Source organism: Vanacampus margaritifer, chromosome 8, assembly GCF_051991255.1.
Source record: "Vanacampus margaritifer isolate UIUO_Vmar chromosome 8, RoL_Vmar_1.0, whole genome shotgun sequence".
Classification (NCBI taxonomy): Eukaryota; Metazoa; Chordata; class Actinopteri; order Syngnathiformes; family Syngnathidae; genus Vanacampus; species Vanacampus margaritifer.
This window is the reverse complement of record NC_135439.1, coordinates 9,224,644-9,242,220: the sequence shown is the minus strand read 5'-3', so window position 1 is coordinate 9,242,220 and position 17,577 is coordinate 9,224,644. Positions and strand designations below refer to the sequence as shown.

Here is a 17,577-nt window from a genome sequence, read left to right as displayed (position 1 = left end):
GTAGGTTCCATGTTTTTATAGCAATAGAACACAATATTCTGTGGGCCTTGCAAAATCAGTCAACATCCAATAAAACAGCCGGGAGCAAAGGGGGTTGCTTCAGTGAAAATGGCTGGGAGTGAATGAGTTAAAAAGAAGTTCACCACTTTTATTAGTAAAATACACAAAACAGTGTATAATTTATGTAGCCTAGTACCTATCTTTTTTTTTGTTTGGGCAGCTCCTCCTTTGTGAATTAAGTGATTAAAAAAAAAAGCCACAGAAATGACAAGGAATGCAATAAAAAAAGTTCATTCTTGGATGTGAGCCCTTGTGTGTTTTTAGAACTCTAAAGGCTTTGATTGGACGCACTGTCAAGGTTTGGCGATATGATGTGCACGTTATTTTCAAACGTGCCATTGAATCAGCTCAATTCAAAAACGTTTAATTTTAGAATGCGGCTGGAGAAAAACTGGCTTATGGCTCATCTGTAACAAAAGTGTGCTCTTTACTGTGCCGTAGGTGCTGGTGCTGTTGGACGTCACCCCGGACCAGTCCATGGTGGATGAGGGCGTGGCCAGAGAGGTCATCAACCGTGTTCAGAAGCTTCGCAAGAAGGTGGGTGGGGGTGCTTCTTTTTCCTCTCTGAGGGCCACATACAGACAAGGATGCAAAGGCCACTTTGATTTTAAATTTTTTTTTTTTTTTTTTTACTTTCATACCAAAATAAGTCACTCAAGGACTTGCATAGTCTTTATATTACATTTTTCTTCTTTCAAAACAGCTACCTCAACAGTTTAGCATTTTACAAGATTTTGGGGAGATCAAGACCCCTGTAACCCCCCCCCCCCCCCAAAAAAAAATATCAGCCCCTGCATGGAACAGCAACCGAATCCCAGCTCTACTTTCAGAACCAAAACAGGCGAAATCTGTCGTAAGCCAGCCGGCCATTTTTGAAGAAGTTACGTGGAAATCATTCGGAATTCGGAACTTGACACAGAGCAGAAAGTGGAGGAAACCATTTGTGTTTGTAAAAGTTATTCAGTGTTATGAAGAGATATGATTTTACTTGTTGAATTGTAAATACTTAATTTGCATATTTAGAAAAGCTCTACAGCACATCAATTTATTATTAGCAGATGTCCTTTTTAGTATAGGATGCGGGCCTCTTAAATGGCCCCCGGGCTGTAGTTTGGACACTGCTGGCATGCAATGTTTAGAGGAGCTAACATAGCCGCACAACATTGCAACATTAAAATAGAAAAAAAAAAAAAATTGTGGGTCTATTCATGCTAAACATGCCTATTAAATTTCAGGGTGCTACTAGTTTTTGTAACTGCGTTTTCAAAAAAAAAAATCAATGAGGGGGAATAATGAATTTGGTATTACGTTATTAGAATTAAACGCCAAATTGGCAGCATAATGGAACCAATTTTTCCGTTTCAGCCCGCCAAATTCCATTTCGCATTCACCATTTTTAAAAAATGTTTCTACCCTCACGACGGCCCTCCTCTTCTGCCTTCCTTCTTCATTTTTTTTTTTTGAACGCTCTGGCGCTTATTTGCGAAATCTTTCCATTGCAGCGTCCCAGTCAGACGTTTCTCCATCATAAGGCGGGATTAATGGCGGCTTAATTACGCTCTGGCCCCTTTCAGATTCGAGCGCTGGAGCTTTTGAAGTGCGACCGGGGAGTAAAGACGGATTAGCCGGCAGCCTCTTGTTTTCTCAAGAAACAAACACGTTTTTTCCATGGGTGCGCGCGGTAGTAGCGGCGGCGGCGCTGCTGGCTGGATCCCGGCCAGGCCGCATTCCAACTCTTATTTCAAAACCCTCGACCCCTCCTCAAGATCTGTGAGGAATTTTCCACCCTAGGGATGGGAATTAATTTCGCCAATGCTCGCTTGTGCTTTTGCTGTTTGCGTACGTGTGGGTGTTTTTGTTTTGTAGCAGTAGGCCAATCCATTGTTTACTGTATAAGTATTCACACTTAACTGGAGTTTTCTGTTTTTGTCAACACGCACGCGCACACGCACACGCGCGATCAGAGTGGTAGCGCCATCAGCAGAGGGTCACTACCTTGGCCTATAAACCTCCCTCCATTGATTGAGCGCTCCACTGTATCTCGCTAACTTATTTCTCTGCCCTTGAGCTGTATGTTGCAATTACAGTGTGTGCGCGTGTATGAAATTGCATCCGTCCACACATGCAGCGTGCGGCGGTCCCGATTAGGACGGAATCGATGCTTGAGAAGGTGTCAAGGTTCGCGGATGCTGCACGGAACACTTCCATGTGCCTTTATTTATTCTCACTTTTTCTTCCATTCCTTTCTAATCCTCCCTCTTTCATGTCATCCTCCTGTGATGTTAATTCCACCCTCTCTACCGTTCTTTAGGTAACCGTTCCCTACAGATTTAATGTTCTTATTAGAAAATAAATGTAATTTTTCTTCCCTTAACTCTTTGACTGCCAAAAACGTTAAATAACGTTTCGTAAAATCCTATGGAGGAGTGCCAAAGACGTTAAAAGACGTTTTTTTTTCAAAACAGGTGAAACTAACCATTTTCTATTGTTGATTACTCAAAAACGGAATAAGGTAGAAACAAACTTTTTTTTTCTGATGGAAGATGAGAGTCCAATCTTGTTTTGGCAGTATGTGTGTTTCCATAGTCCAAACACATCATTTTCTATGGACCTTGAAAGATCAGTCAAAATGCTTAAAATCGGCTGGCACCCACGGCATCCCTTTTCTGAAAATGTCTGGCAGTCAAAGAGTTAATCAAGAATATTAAGCAAGAGAATAATCCTTTGAGGAGCCGATTTGTGTTCTTATTCGGCGTCCACGCTTTCTCTCAGGGCCATTTGGTGCCGTCGGACGAGATCACGGTGTACTACCGCTGTCAGCCAGATGGGGAGTACTTGGGTTCGGTGATCCAGGCTCACACGGACTTCATCCTGGCGACGACGAAGGCGCCGCTTCTGCCTTATCCTGTCCCCAAAGGTGCCGGCGTCATCATCCAGGAAAAGACGCAGGTACGAGTTTGGAAATTGAACATTCAATTATTTATTTTTTTATGACACGAAATACATAAATTACATGAATGTAAAAAAAAAAAGAGTACAATTTACTTTGCATCAAATCATTAAATACACAAATTACATTTACCAAGCAGATTTTTTTTCATTATTATTTAACCCCTTCGGACCCATAGATGATTACGACATAACATATTTGCGTGTCTAAACCATTAAAACGCATACTTTGGATGATGTCAGCACTTCTGGTTCATGATTGGATCCTAGCTAACCAATCACAATCGCTAGTTGATTTGCATGATGTTCGTGTTAAAAACGTTGCATATAAGCTTGGTAAGTTTACAACATGTTGCAGCCATACTATGCTGGCATCCACTATAACAAATAAAAACATGAGATAACCCCAATTTTTTTCCTCATGTTGTTCTTATGTGGGAAAAGAGTCAAAATAAGGAAAAAAATTGACATTATTTCCTGTGGGAAACTCCTACATTAGCATAAACATTACCGAATGTATTCAAAGTATTTTTATTCTCAATTTACTGATCCTGCCTTTTCCCCCACGTTTGGCACAGCTGAAGGGCTCCGACCTGGAGCTAACGATCGTAAAGGGATCGTCGGTGCCACGGGCCGCTTTAAACGGACCGGCGTGTGCTTACGTCAACCTCCGAGTGAAAGTCAACGGCAAAGAACAAGGTGGAACCTAAAAAAAAAAAGAAAGAGAAACCGCATTAATGGAAAAGGAAGTGAAGTAGCATGTGGCTCATTGCCCAAGGTTGTTTTTGTAAACACTATCAAAGCACCTGTACAATTGTTGTACAAATGTTTGTGGTCATGAAGTGGCTAATGTTTAGAAGCTGCTGCATGTATACTGCATCGAATGCGTGGGTGTGCAGCTTCTTCAGAAACGCCAAAGATACAGCTCTTGGTGTTTTTACAACTTTTATATAAAAGCATTTAGCAAGATTTACAAGTTGGAATGTGAAATATTCATTGGCCGTTACCCCTTTATGACCGTCTTTTGCAGATGGGGTGGTGCTGCTGGAGAATCCGAAAGGCGATAACGGGCTGGACGTGGACACGTTGAAAATTGTGTGCGGCAGCATCTTCGGGCCCAACAACGCCAAGCTCAAACTCTTTAACGACGGCAAAGGTGAGCACGAGTCCAAACGTTAAAAAAGTGCTCCTCTGTGCACTCTTGATGTCTGACGGCGTGCTCATCTGCATCGCAGAATTGGCTAGTAAAGCGGACCTGCGGGCTCTGAGTGGTAAAACCTTGTCGGTGACGACAGACGCGGCATCCCCCGGGCCCGCCTCCTACGGCGGCGCCCTCGTATGTCCTTACGTGAACCTGATGCTCTGTGACGCTCAGCCCGCCGGTGAGAACACGCACGTGCACACAAAGCAGAAAAGTTTGATTCAAAAACACTGCAAAAAATTGGGCAAGAGAAAAAACTTAAGTAATGAGATGAAGTTTATATTACTTAATTTAAACAAAATTATCTGCCAATATTACGAAAAACATTTGACTTGGCAACACCTATTACAGATTTCTGCTACCTGTGGATCTCTAAAAAATAAAATAAAAAATAATGTAAAAAAATTAAGCTATTAAGATATATATATATTATATTATTATAACTAAATTTAATTAATCATTTAGTCCACATTTTTAAGTGACATTTTAAGTCGAGAGGTAGATGGGAAAGTTTTAAATTACCTGAAACTGCCCGAAAAGGAAGAGGAAAAGGAGAAAATAACCATAAAATGTCCATGAAATTGCTAAAAACATCAGAGAATTATTTAAAATGGAAGAAAAGAAAACATTCAAAGGGTAACCATAAAATGTGCAAAAACAAAAGGAAGGAAGGCAGAAAATTTCCCCCAAATTTCTTTGGAATTGCCAAAAAGCTGAATATTGATTTTAATTTTTTATTTTAACGCAGATAATAAAACATTCAAAAAGTAACCATTAAATGTCCAAAATCAAAAGAAAAAATCCCCAAATTTACCTAAAATGTCCACAAAATTGCCAAAAATGTCAGAAAATATATAGCAAAAAAAAAGGCAGAAAAAATATCAAAAATAGCCATAAAATGTTCAAAAAAGAAAGAAGAGAGACAGAAATTGACCATATGTCCATAAAATTGAAAAAAAAGAGAAATCCAGCAGTCTAAGATGTATGAAAAATAAATTTTCAAAAATTACAACAATAAAAAACTAATCAAAATTTTATATTAATGTCCCCTATCTGAAAAACGAGCGTTGCTCATCTCTAAAAATAAAAAATAAAAAAATCATAAATTGGGTCACTCGTAAGTTAAGGGTACCGCTTTATGAAATGGACATCGATCAGTGTGTTGTTGCATCTTCCATCCATCCATTTTCTTGACCGCTTTTCCTCACAAGTGTCGCGGGGGGTGCTGGAGCCTATCCCAGCTGGCTTTGGGCAGTAGGGTACACCCTGAACTGGTTGCCAGCCAATTGCATGTTGTTGCATCTTGAATTTGTAATTGGTTATAACCTTGGTCACTGCCTTAATGATCGGTCATGCATTCCTCTGTAATTTTTTTTTTTTACACTGAGGTCACCCTCATTTGTAGAATAATTATTCAAATATGTGCACTTGTCTCTCTACCCGCTCGCCTTCTGCAGAGTGCAAAACGGGACAAGTGGGAACCCTGCTGCTGGTCAACCCAGTGGGCCAGAACGGGCTGGACTACTCCGGCCTGATGTCGGAGACCGCCAAGGTCTTCGGTCTCCGCGGCAGGCGACTCGGACTCTACTTGGACCAGGACCTCAGCCAGGGTACGATCAAGAGCGATGCCAGCAGTCAGTGAGAATTTTTCATTGTTCTGATCCTCATCTCGTCTCTTTCAGAGCTTCCGGCCGATTCTGCAGTAAAATCTCTGGATACCAAAACTCTGTTTGTGCGAGTTTTTCCCACTACAGCGGAATCGTAGAACCCTGAGGACACAAAACACTTCAAGACTTGTCCTCACTGTTACAGTACAGCTACCGAAAATTGCATTATTATTATTTTTTTTAAAACCTTCCTATATGATCATGAGTGTAACTCCACTTGGGGTGATGCAACCTTTTAGAACCCATGAGCACAACATCATAAAAGTAGCACAGGCCTCTCATTGAAAACAGTTATTAATTAAGCGGTTTGTCGGTTTCTTTCCCATTCAACGCTACAAACTTGCAAGGTGTTTCTCTTCGAAACTCATTCAAGGTAAGTCAAGGGTCCAGAGTCATTACAGCTGTGGCAATTAATTGGGCAAACCAATTTGCCTTATTGTGGCCACACGCCGTTTAGAATTGACCAGATAAAACTTTCATTGCTTTGTGAGTCTTCATTTGGAAAGTTGAAATGAAATTTTCCGGTGGCTGAGCTTTCGGGTCAACTTATGGAAAAATGCTGTCAAATGGAATAAATCAATGGTGATGGAAAATTGAACTTTTTTTTGGGGGGGGGGGGGGGTCTGCTCTTTCAACCTTGTCAAGAGAAGTGCGTCTGGTCCCGCAGCGTTAATCTCATTTGCTCTTTTGTTTATCTGCCCGACTCACACGCTTTGTCCCATTTGTTCGCCTTACCTTCTTTAATTGCAATGTCGGCCATTAAAGGCAACAAAGGGGATTAAAGATGCTTTCAGTGGCTGTAATGAGGTAAGACAAAAAAAAAACATCCCACCCACAGTAACAATAACAACTTAAATGCAAAGCAATATTAAGTACGGTGATTAAATGTGATGTAAATGAAAATATCAATATTGCTGCTTTGTAATGTAACGCAGTTGCCCTGTTGAAATGTGGAAAAGGTCACATTTGACTCTGGTACATGTAACATCAACGAAAAAAAAAAAATCCAATATTGAGGAATGAAAGAGTGTGTTATTGATGAGAGCAAGTTTGATTGGTCGGCCCTCAGTTGGACTATTTTTTACTACAACTTTGACATAAATTTGCATTCAAATTAAGCGCATGCGGCAATCATCATCTTTATGACTCGTAGTAGGAGTCGAGATCTGCACAAGTCAGCACCGCCCCCTTCAACCCTCAAAGCGAAACAATTTAGCATAAACATGTCAAGGAAATTCCAGCTCATCCAGTTTAGCTTCATTAGTCACTCATGATATTAAGTATCTAATATTAAATACAATAACTTAAAACAGATTCAGTTTCATTCATTGGCCGATTTGGACTGGGGCCTTTTTGAGGAATTGTTTTAATTTATCAATCCAAAATATGTTGCTACTGTGCTAACTGCCCCATTCATTTAAGGTAAAGGGTTTGAAGTGTTACCTAACTTGTAAATAATTCTGCATTGTTGGGGAGTTATTCTCTCCTGTAAAGCTTAAAATTCCTCCCACGTATGAGGCACAGCAGGTACCTTCTGAGGGGGGTCACCCAAGTTCCTTTTTGTGTGCGTGGCTCACATCGGTAAGCACATTACTGTAGCTTTAATGTACTTGATGATCCTGTTTTTTTTGGTAACACATTATTAGCAGCACTTAATTCTTCACTAATGTGTCTGTGAACAAGCTTTAAGTTCCTCCTAAATACACGTGTGAACGCCTTACCACCATAGTTGTTGAGCATTATTTTTTTTAACTGACTTTTAAAGGTTTTAAGTTCGTAGCATGTTAGTTTGCGTGAGGGGTGGGATTTGATGACTTTTCGTCAAGGGTTTTGGGGGTGCAGTCTATTTAGAGCTTGGCCTGTGGGAGATGTCTCTGTCCAACCAGAAGGGCGGGAGGGCGTGGGAAGACCTCCACGCTCTCTCCTGTGTCACTGTTTGCGGTGCGTGTCTGTGTATGTGCCACCCTAACAGGAAAAGGAATGAAACAGGAATACTAACTCCTATCTAATAAACCACACAAATCTGATATTTCCTTTTCAAAGGGTGCAACATTTGCAGCTAAGTACAAGATCATGCGATGTGGGTTTTGCCCATGAACGGTTTTGCCAAGTCGTCTTTGCCAAGGACAAGCATCTGGTCACACTACAGTCTTGATTTGAGACTGAATCCTATCCTCCGGCTCCAGGATGACAACGCTCGTCCACACTTTGAGACCATCTCCAGAATTTGAGTGTGGAGAGGATGGAAGGGGCTGACCTCACTTACCACACTGACCACTTGTGGGCCAACTTGACGTTGAGGTGCCTGCCTGTGGTGGGTTGTGTGTGGTTCAACTGAGTTTTCTGAATGTCAAACGAACTTCAATCGTCTAATCCATTAAACGAGTAAATGGCAAATGAAAGCTTTGCGCTGGTTATCTTGGTAGTGAATTTTTAAAGACATCACGTGAATATTTACAAGTTGTTCCATATTTGTGCTTTTAAAAATAAAAGTCAATACATTTATTTTATTATTTCATAAATGGCAACTTCTTCTACTCGGTCGTAGTTTGTTCATTTTTGATTATATATATATAAATTGTTTGTTTTTTAAGCCTCTCCCCTCCCCATTCGGGAATTTTACAAAACAGCCATTTTGCGCTTTCACCAGTGACGGCTGTAGCTTTTCTCATTCCCTAATTGGTCGTTCTAACATTACAGCTGTCATGTTAATTATCCAACGCGCTGTACTTAAAACATTACATTTATTTGCGTGTTTTGCTCGGTGACACTCATCTGGCTGCAAAATGACGTCTTCGATGCCAGGTACTGTTGTCACACTTAACACAAAAGCAGGTAGTTAAGCTAAGTAAGCTAATGTCGCTAAATTGTCATGTTTTGACAAATTTCGTGGCGCATGAACGAATTCCGTGATAGATGATTCTGCCCTTTGTGACATATTGTGCATTTGATGAAATGTGATAAGTGGTCACAAATAAATAGTGAATTTTATTTATTTATTTTAGTTACCGGACCACCGTTTTACTACAGATACCAACATGAGACCTTTTAAAAAGTGCTCGTGCCCATTTTTAAGCGCAAGGGTGACGTCAGAGTTGTCAGAATTACGGACTGACGTAAAGTTGATTAGCTACACAAATGAATAGGGCAGACTAGTGGAGGCCATACTCAGGAAAGAAGTGTGTATTTGTGATGAACAATATGATTTAATGTCCAAGAAGAGTACCATAGATGTATTAACGTTGATGTGTGATGGGCAGAATAGGCTATGGACAATTACATGTTTACGTCACAAATCCAAAATGGCGGTCTTACTCGTGAAAATAAATTGGGTTTATTGAAAAGGATTGGACTTTAGATAGTTCGGATTTGAGATTATTATTTTGATTTAAAAATGTGGTGAAATGTCATTTGACTACTCTATTTTAAAGAAATGTTGCAGGCTTTTGATCGTCAATATGTATTGCCTAAAAAAAGTACAGTGAGCGAGTAGTTTTACTTTATTTTAGTTTTAACAGTAACATGTTTATTGAAGGTTATGGACATTAAACTGTACTTCAAAATGAATGAAAATGTATATGTCCACTATAGTAAGTTGTTTCCTTCGCTCCCTCCTCCACATCTTCCTCCTCCTCCAAGTGTTGTTTTCTTTTTCAGCCTCTCATAATGCCTCCGCTGAGGTGCGTACAAGAGGGAAAAGCCCAAGCTATAAGCTCCACATTGCCTTCGGAGTCACGCAGGTGAGCCGACTGGCACTAACGCCCGAAGGATACCGCCGGGCACCCAGAACAGGACCCGCCGTTTCCCCTTGTGAGTACCCCGTAATTGTGCAGTATGGCACTAAGCGTGCACTTTTGTCATTGAGGGTTATGGTGTGTGTATCCCCCCCAGGTCAAATGGCGGAAACTTGACCCTGTTAACTTTCTCAAACTAAGATTAGTGTATAAACTTTAATCATCAGTGTTTTTTTTAATTATCATCAGCACTGCAGTATTTAACATTGGTGAGTTGTAACTTAACGCTTTGGCTAGGGAAACACACATTACTTGAGTATATATTTGCCTTTCCTACTCATCCCAGTACACAAAGTGTGTCAAATGGAAAATTTCAAAGAAGCCAGCTGTTTTATTTTTATCTGTTTATTTCACTGCGATTGGCTGCTGATCAGTCCGGGGAGTACTCCGCTGCTAGCCCCAGAGTCAGCTGGCATAGGCTCCAGTTCACCCACGACCATAATGAGGACAAGCGCTATAGAAAATAGATGGATATTTATTTTTTTGTAGAGAGAGTGAGTAGCCGGTGGGAACATGTGGAAAGACAAGACCCTGCGATAACATGAAAAGTCTCCCGAGAGAGGAGCGAAAACACACACAAGTCACTCGTCGCATTCAAATGTCTTTACTGTCAAACATGGCCCTCAAACAAAGTCGTGCATATTTGACAGTTTTAAGCTCATGCTAGTATGGTGTCTATACCTGCTTAGTCATTATAAGCTTCTTCTTAGTGGTGTCTTTTGGCTAATTTACAGTAGCTAAAAAAAAAAAACTAACAAAAAAACTTTGTGAAACGTGTCAAACGTGGCTGACAAACAAATAGCTACTTTGCTAGCTACAGCCTAATGCTAATATGGCATCTAATAAACTTTTTGGGGTTCCGACATCTTTGGAGCAATAACAGGATCTCATGGGTGTAATTTACTTAGCCTTACTTTATACTTTTATTCATATTTTGGCTAATTTGACTCCTTTAAAAAAAAAGGGGGGGGGGGAGGGTCCGTTAAGGCCGAACAACAATCCCTCAATGTCGTGCTAGCTGCAGGCTAACACTAATGTGACTAATGTGGTATTAATCTACTAGCTGGTGTCTACACCTGTGGAGGAAATACTAACTCATAGTGGTGGCTACTTTAACTTTAATTTATTTTCTTTGTTTTTTTGGCTAATTTAGGCTCTTGGAAAACACAACATGGCTAAGAATCCATTGCGACTGTGCTAGCTGCACACTGCTGCTAACATGGCGTTTAATTGGCTCCCTAGCTGTTGTCTACCACTACAGAACTATTAGATGATGTCGGTGGCTGCTTAACAGGCTTTTTCATCCTAATTTGGGCCCTTGGAAAAGTGTCAAATATGGTGTGTAATAACTTCTCTAGCCAGCGCCTGCACCTGCAGCGTTTCATTCACCCGACACCATGTGGTCCTGTTCTATTTTAAAAGATTTGTAATCTCATCGCATTTTGTAGTTTGCGGAAAAATCGAGCTGGGTTTCTTCAGGTGTTATTATCCGTCAGGAAAGAGTGATATTTGCAGAATTCAGGTTGGTGTCTCTGGAGGGCTTTCAGTTTGGTGCTGAACTCAATTAGGATTGTTTGACCTTGGGGGAGGCCTGCGTTCTGTTGATGTTCTATTGAACACTACTTTGAATTCCTCAGGGAGCGTTCCTAGCGTCTATCAGTATTGTCACAATGTTTAATTAGAGTCAAAATATTAGTCTGACTACATCCACTATGGATTCAACAATGGCATGGAAACAGTCCATCCATTCTGTGTACTGCTTATCCTCACCATTCAGGGAGTAGTTTGATTCAATTGTAAATTTCCACCTGTTGTAGGTCTGGAAAATTGAAGTCCAACGTCTGCGTGCATAAACACTATGCACACACATCTTGAGTCATGATGAAGTTGAGTTTGTGCACGTTCCTCAGACATTTCCAACTTTCTCAGCTGCCTTGAATGCAACGTAAGCAAATCCTACTTAACCCATTTCCAGGAAACCTTGCGCAGGGTTTTGTTTAATCGTTTTAGTTCATGTTGTGAGCACCTTTTAATATGTTTTGAATATATATATTTTTTAGCTTCATTTTCCAGTAGTTGGTGTTTGCTGAAAAGAGATGTGGAGGGACTTAAATCATTCTTCACCCACAATATCAGCTCGATCCATCTCTTACTCCATATCTCTTTGACTGCCAAAAACGTTAAATAACGTTTAGTAAAATCCTATGGAGGAGTGCCAAAGACGTTAAAATACGTTTTTTTTTTCAAAACAGAGGTGAAACTAACCATTTTCTATTGTTGATTACTCAAAAATGGAATAAGGTAGAAACAAACTTTTTTTTCTGATGAAAGATGACAGTCCAATCTTTCATTTGGTAGTATGTGTGTTTCCATAGTCCAAACACATAATTTTCTGTGGACCTTGAAAGATCAGTCAAAATGCTTAAAATCGGCTGGCACCCACGGCATCCCTTTTCTGAAAACGTCTGGCAGTCAAAGAGTTATAGCTCCACCCCCCTTTTCTTTTCTTCTTCAACTGTGGTGGTCCTCATTTTGCGTCACACTATAGGTGGTCTATCCATCTCACCAGTCAGATAACAATACAAAAGCTAGATTGTGTTTTCATTGACTTGCTTGGCACACAGGAAGTCATTTGGGGAAGTGATCACTTGGTGTAGTTTTCTGTAGTTCCTTGCTACACTGTTGATAAGGTGCCGTGACAGAACGTTAATCCTCACCGTAGAAATGGAACGTTGGCAATAAAACTTGGTTGGATGTGTTCTCATAATCCACATTTTCAGGTTCAATCTCAGTTATTTCAACGTTGATGTCACCTATCTTGTTAAGTATAAAGTGTATGCAATCTGACAAATTAGCTAGGAGCAGTTAAATTATTCGCTTCAAACCATCACATTGTTTGGCTTGTTCATCCTAGAAATGGACCAATAGATCCAAAAACCAAAATGGCAGGCTTGGTGAGCCTTTTTGTGTGTATACTTGTGATAGGCATGCCTACCAGTTAAACCAGCTTCGGGGGCAGAATTCTCAAACATTTTTGAAATATGAAAATGGTCGACTTCAATTTGTTTTTATGACGAGTCCCATGGAGTTTTTTTGTGCATCCTGACATGTCGTTTTATATTAATAAAACAAATTTGGGGGTTAAGATTGCAAGTATTTCTCATTAAAGGTACGTGTGTTGTTGCTGTAGATGCTCGCAAGGTGAAATCAAAATGAAATCAGCACTCATTCCTTTTATTAGTCATGTAAGGGACTTGCCATTTTCTTAGCGTGCGTTTGAAGGAGTGAACGGAAAAATGCTTGTTCAGTCAGTGGAAATTGCCCCTGAGAGCAAATAACTTGACCATGCTAATGCTGCGTCCACACAGCGGCCATTAAAGATACAATCAACGACCCCCGTGCACTCACTGCACCGCGCCTTGGGTCCGTTAGCCCGAGCGCAGCAAAGAGCCAAAACGAATGTTGCTCCTGACAAGGCGTCCGATCGAGGTCGGCTATCTCGATTGCTGGCCGACCCGCAGAATGATCGCAAAATAGTGCTTTGCATGCAGGTTGAGCAGGTTCACTCTTTGCTAATTAGCCGCTGCTAATGATGGCAGGATGTAATGAATGGAAGACTGGTACATAATGAATAGGCTGGTTGAACACCGGCCACATCATTAGGTGCGCACACAGGTGGCAGCAAACGGGTTTCGGTGGCATTTGAAACTTTTGCTTCTAATTACGAAACATTTGTTTGTTTAAAATGACTGACCATGTCGAAATCCTCGATAGTTATTCCGACTTTTGCTACTGTAAATAGTAAATCTTTGTTGTGGCCGCATGCTAGAGGTGGCAGCTAACTAGCGCCACACATTAGCTGCCATTACGACTACTACTAGTACTTAAGTGTTTGTTTCTATGTCACAATTGCATGTTCTTTAAATTATTATTATTATTTTTTTTTTTCTGGAGAGCTCAGTTTTGTTCATTCGGTAATTTTACCGATTTGACATGTCATCATCATTGCTCTCTCTCTCTTTTTTTCCTTTTTTTTTATGTGGGTGTGTATTCATTATTTGACCTAAAACCTATTATGTTATTATGCATGTTCTTTAAATGAATGCGATATCCTAGTGCTTAGCCTGAGGTTTGTTGTAACACATACATTCAAAGAGCCACTGAATTCTTGACTTTGGCAACAAGCCCGAGGGTCCAAACTGTCACCAAAGTAACCTGTTTGAACAAGTTCAGGTGAACCTAACACATGGAGGACCGAACTTTTTTTTTTCAGTCGAAATGTGCTTCTTACTCATGGACACACGCTTGTGAGGTGAGCCGCTTCAATTGGCCATGAAGTCTGCTGTGTTCCATCTCACAACGCCACAAAACATCCCTATTATATCTATGCTAGTTAAGCAAAAATGCCAAAACAAAGAAAACTAATGAGACTGACTACCAGACTTGCACTAGGCATAAAAATAGAGCCCTAATATATTTAACATAATTTATCTGTCTTTTTGATATTACATATACATTAGATTGGTGTTGTGACCCCGGGATCAAGTTTATCATTTGGCCTTTGAGTAATTTATGCACCTTAACACCGCCTCAAGGTGACTTCCATTCTTCATGGTCACACGTCCTTCACTGTGAACTGTCGAGTAAACTAAATTTTCAACCAAAAAAAAAATCAAATATTTGTTTGTTTTACGAGCAGCAGTCGGGAGTCGACTTCTTGTCGAGCATTGGGCCTTCGAGTGAAACTTTCACGTTGAATCAAGGCAAATATTAGTTTAATTAGCCTCTTATCAGTCATGATGTAGTGGAAAACGTATCAGAGCATGGCAGGAAGTCTCGCTGCTTGAGCATCTGGCCCGCAATGAAAGGGAAATTTCATTTGTTAGTTTAGATGAGAAATGTGTAAAAATGTGTAAACACCAGTTTTGGAATTTGTCTGACACACCTCATATGTCATCACGGACCAGCCAGGTCACTTCTCGTGTCGTGTTAGCGTAATGACTTGAGCGCAACCTCAAATCGGCTGCAGCCGTTTGGTGATCTTTATTATGGAAGGACAGTTTTTCTTGTTGTGGTTTGGAGTTCCTCCAAGACGCTGACGACTATTCTTGCTGAACATTCGCCGGCTATATCGCACTTTACCTAACATGGTCCCGCTCCATTGATGACTATTTTTGTGTAATGTATCTACTTCGACTTCCCTCTACTATCACTGAAATCTGCGGTTTATAGCGCTACATTAATAACTCCGCCGTCCATTGCTTGAAGCTGGGAAGCAAACAAACGTATTGCTAATTATACGTGAACCAAGTGGAGTCAATATTTGCACGGAGCTGTTGCTGCGAGGCATTTAGGAGCGTTCGGAAACAAGTCTTTGAGCGAAATATTCCGGAACTTTCTTTTTTTTTTTTCTTCTTCTGGAGAGCTCGGTATTGTTCATTCGATAATTTTACCGATTTGACATGTTATTCCGGAACTTTCAATCAAAAGAATACATAGCATCCATCTTGAGTCGTCGTGCTTAAACTTGTCAGTTCAAAGCGAGACAAAGGAAGCAAAAAGGAGGAGCAGAATTTGGTAGGTTTTGCCCTTTTAACTTAGTGGTTCTCTACACATCATTTAGCTGTTAGCTAATTCATTGCTACATGTAATTTTGAACAGTTTGTGAAAATCGTGTGTGAGTTCCAGCTAATGATAAGGTCCTTCTCTAACATCATGCCTTCCTCAATGTAAAGAGTTAACACCATGTATTGCTTAAAGGCATGTTCGTCGTGATTCATATGTCAAAAGGTCCGTATGATAAAGACGTGATTGCGCCTCACAATAACTCCAAAACGCCTCTGGGCCGTATGCAGCATATGGCGTAAGTGTTAAAAATAAATCTAGCATTTGCTGGGAACAGGCGGGTATTAGCTCATCGAGGTGTGAAACAAGGACCAACCGCTCTGGTTTTCGTGAGGTCGGCCTCCAAAGTGTCACGCCAGTGGACCCTGGCGTTGAGTGAATGATTTATGGACAACGCTGTCTTGGCCACGATAGACTTGAGTTGCTTAAGAAACCGTCCCATGTTATTATCACCACTGAATAACATGTTGGGTATGTCTTAATTTCTTGTGTGCTGTTGTTGATGTATTTTAACCGGCTTTATCATTCTAGTAAAGCTGATTTGAGCAGACTTTACTATTTATATAAAATTATTTGAAAATGTAATGTTATTTGTAGTCAATTTATATGTATTTACAATAGTAAATTGGTAATATTTCAATATTTTCTGTGTCTACGTTCAAAGCACAAGTTGCATCCTTTTCCAGTATGTAAAAAAAATATAACTGTTAAGTGTGTGGGTAAGGTTGATCACGGATTAAGTACATAAGTAGGTAGATCATAGATGTATTGATTGGTTGTTTGGTAGATACGATGTGGCTGGTTGGTAAAGTAGCTAAGCTGGTAGGTAGTTTTGATGATCTCGATTGGTAGGTAGTTGTCTCGGTCGGCATGGAAGAAATTAAAAATCAGATTGAAGCAAAATGAAGATAAAAAAAAAACCCAATGTTGACCATTTATATACGTGACATCCTGTCAAAGTTTTGTATCCATGCATGCGATGCCCATGCCAAGTGTTAAGGTTAAGCTGACTGCTTTCAAATTTGGCCTAACATTTGTTGCCTCCGTGGCAAAATGCAAGATTTCATTCGCCACTCTGAGAAATGTGTTTTCTGACCGCAGGTTTACAATCTCCATAAAAAAAAAAAAGCCCAATTGTTTTAAATGGCATTTGAGAGACGTAAACCGAAAATGCAAAAATGAGGGGTGTGAATTGCCTCGTACCTGGCGATTCGATTCATATCACGATTCATAGGTCACGATTCGATACCGATTAATCCCGATACAAATCTATAAATTTATTATTGCGATTTTTTAAACTCAAATTTAGAAAATACTAATCAGTAAACTTGTTATTTATTATTTATTTATCTGAAAATTCAGGTTGCAGTCTGTTTCATGTTTGAACAGCACTGAAATCAAATATTAAGGTTTAATGTTCTATTAATATAACATTCTTCCATGCGTAATGTGTAAATCCTAACCCTAAAAGTAAGACGTTTTGTTGAATATTCCCATAAAAAATTTGTTTCAAAATCGATTCGGCCGCATATTGAATCGATTCGAGAATTGCGTGCGGCAATATCGCGATATATTGCCGAATCGATTTTTTCTAACACCCCTAGCAAAAATGTTAATGCATTGCTGTAACGTTGTCTTGACATGACTGTTTTCAAACAATAGAAGAAAAGCGTTTTCAATAGAAATAAATACTGTAGAGGCTCTAGCAAGGCAGATCACTAGCTAACTAGCATGGTTAGCATAGTTTGTTGCTTGTTTTTTTTTTCTCGTATTTTTTTATTTTTTTGCATGTGTGGGATTGTTGGCACGTTCGCGCTTGAGGCGATCCTAATGAGCGCTTGGAATCCCGCCAAGAACCCCCGACACTCGTTAGGACCCTCACCTCGGGTCAACGCGAGCCTTCCCCAATTTCTAGATAAGTTGCCACGTGCTTATCCTCACCGCGTCTCGGCTTCATCGGCATCCTGGCGCTATCTTCACCCTGAATCCACCCGCTCACATATTCACCCCACCTTGTCACCTCCCCTCACTTTGCTGCAGTGCGTCCTCCTCCTCCTCCTCCTCCTCTTCATCATCATCATCCCAATCATCGCTATCATCATCCTCATTATCACCAGCAGGCACATTAACATCTCCGTTACTCCTTTTTAAAACATCTCCCCTTTCCTTTCTCATTGTCCTTCCTTTTCTTAATCCCCTTCGTGTGTGCTGTTTGTTCCCGCTAAGCCTTTTTTTTTTTTTTTTTTTTACACTTTTTTTTTTTTGCACTAGCCTCCTGTCT

At 40.3% G+C, this 17,577-nt stretch overlaps 2 protein-coding genes across 2 annotated transcripts in view; both read left to right on the top strand.

Annotated features, from left to right (window-relative positions):
• The window catches only part of iars1 (isoleucyl-tRNA synthetase 1), a 51,371-nt gene extending 44,901 nt beyond the window's left edge, over nt 1-6,470 (top strand). Inside the window, exons 28-34 of the mRNA XM_077573519.1 lie at nt 502-597; nt 2,833-3,009; nt 3,588-3,708; nt 4,040-4,165; nt 4,245-4,391; nt 5,668-5,820; nt 5,893-6,470. Coding sequence (XP_077429645.1) covers nt 502-597; nt 2,833-3,009; nt 3,588-3,708; nt 4,040-4,165; nt 4,245-4,391; nt 5,668-5,820; nt 5,893-5,975 — 903 coding nt within the window. The 3' untranslated portion in view covers nt 5,976-6,470. The remainder of the gene's footprint in view (nt 1-501; nt 598-2,832; nt 3,010-3,587; nt 3,709-4,039; nt 4,166-4,244; nt 4,392-5,667; nt 5,821-5,892) is intronic.
• A 2,119-nt stretch (nt 6,471-8,589) lies between these two features.
• atp2b2 (ATPase plasma membrane Ca2+ transporting 2) overlaps nt 8,590-17,577 on the top strand; it is a 98,893-nt gene continuing 89,905 nt past the window's right edge. Inside the window, exons 1-2 of the mRNA XM_077573523.1 lie at nt 8,590-8,682; nt 9,535-9,687. The gene's annotated coding sequence lies outside the window, so the exon portion shown is untranslated. The remainder of the gene's footprint in view (nt 8,683-9,534; nt 9,688-17,577) is intronic.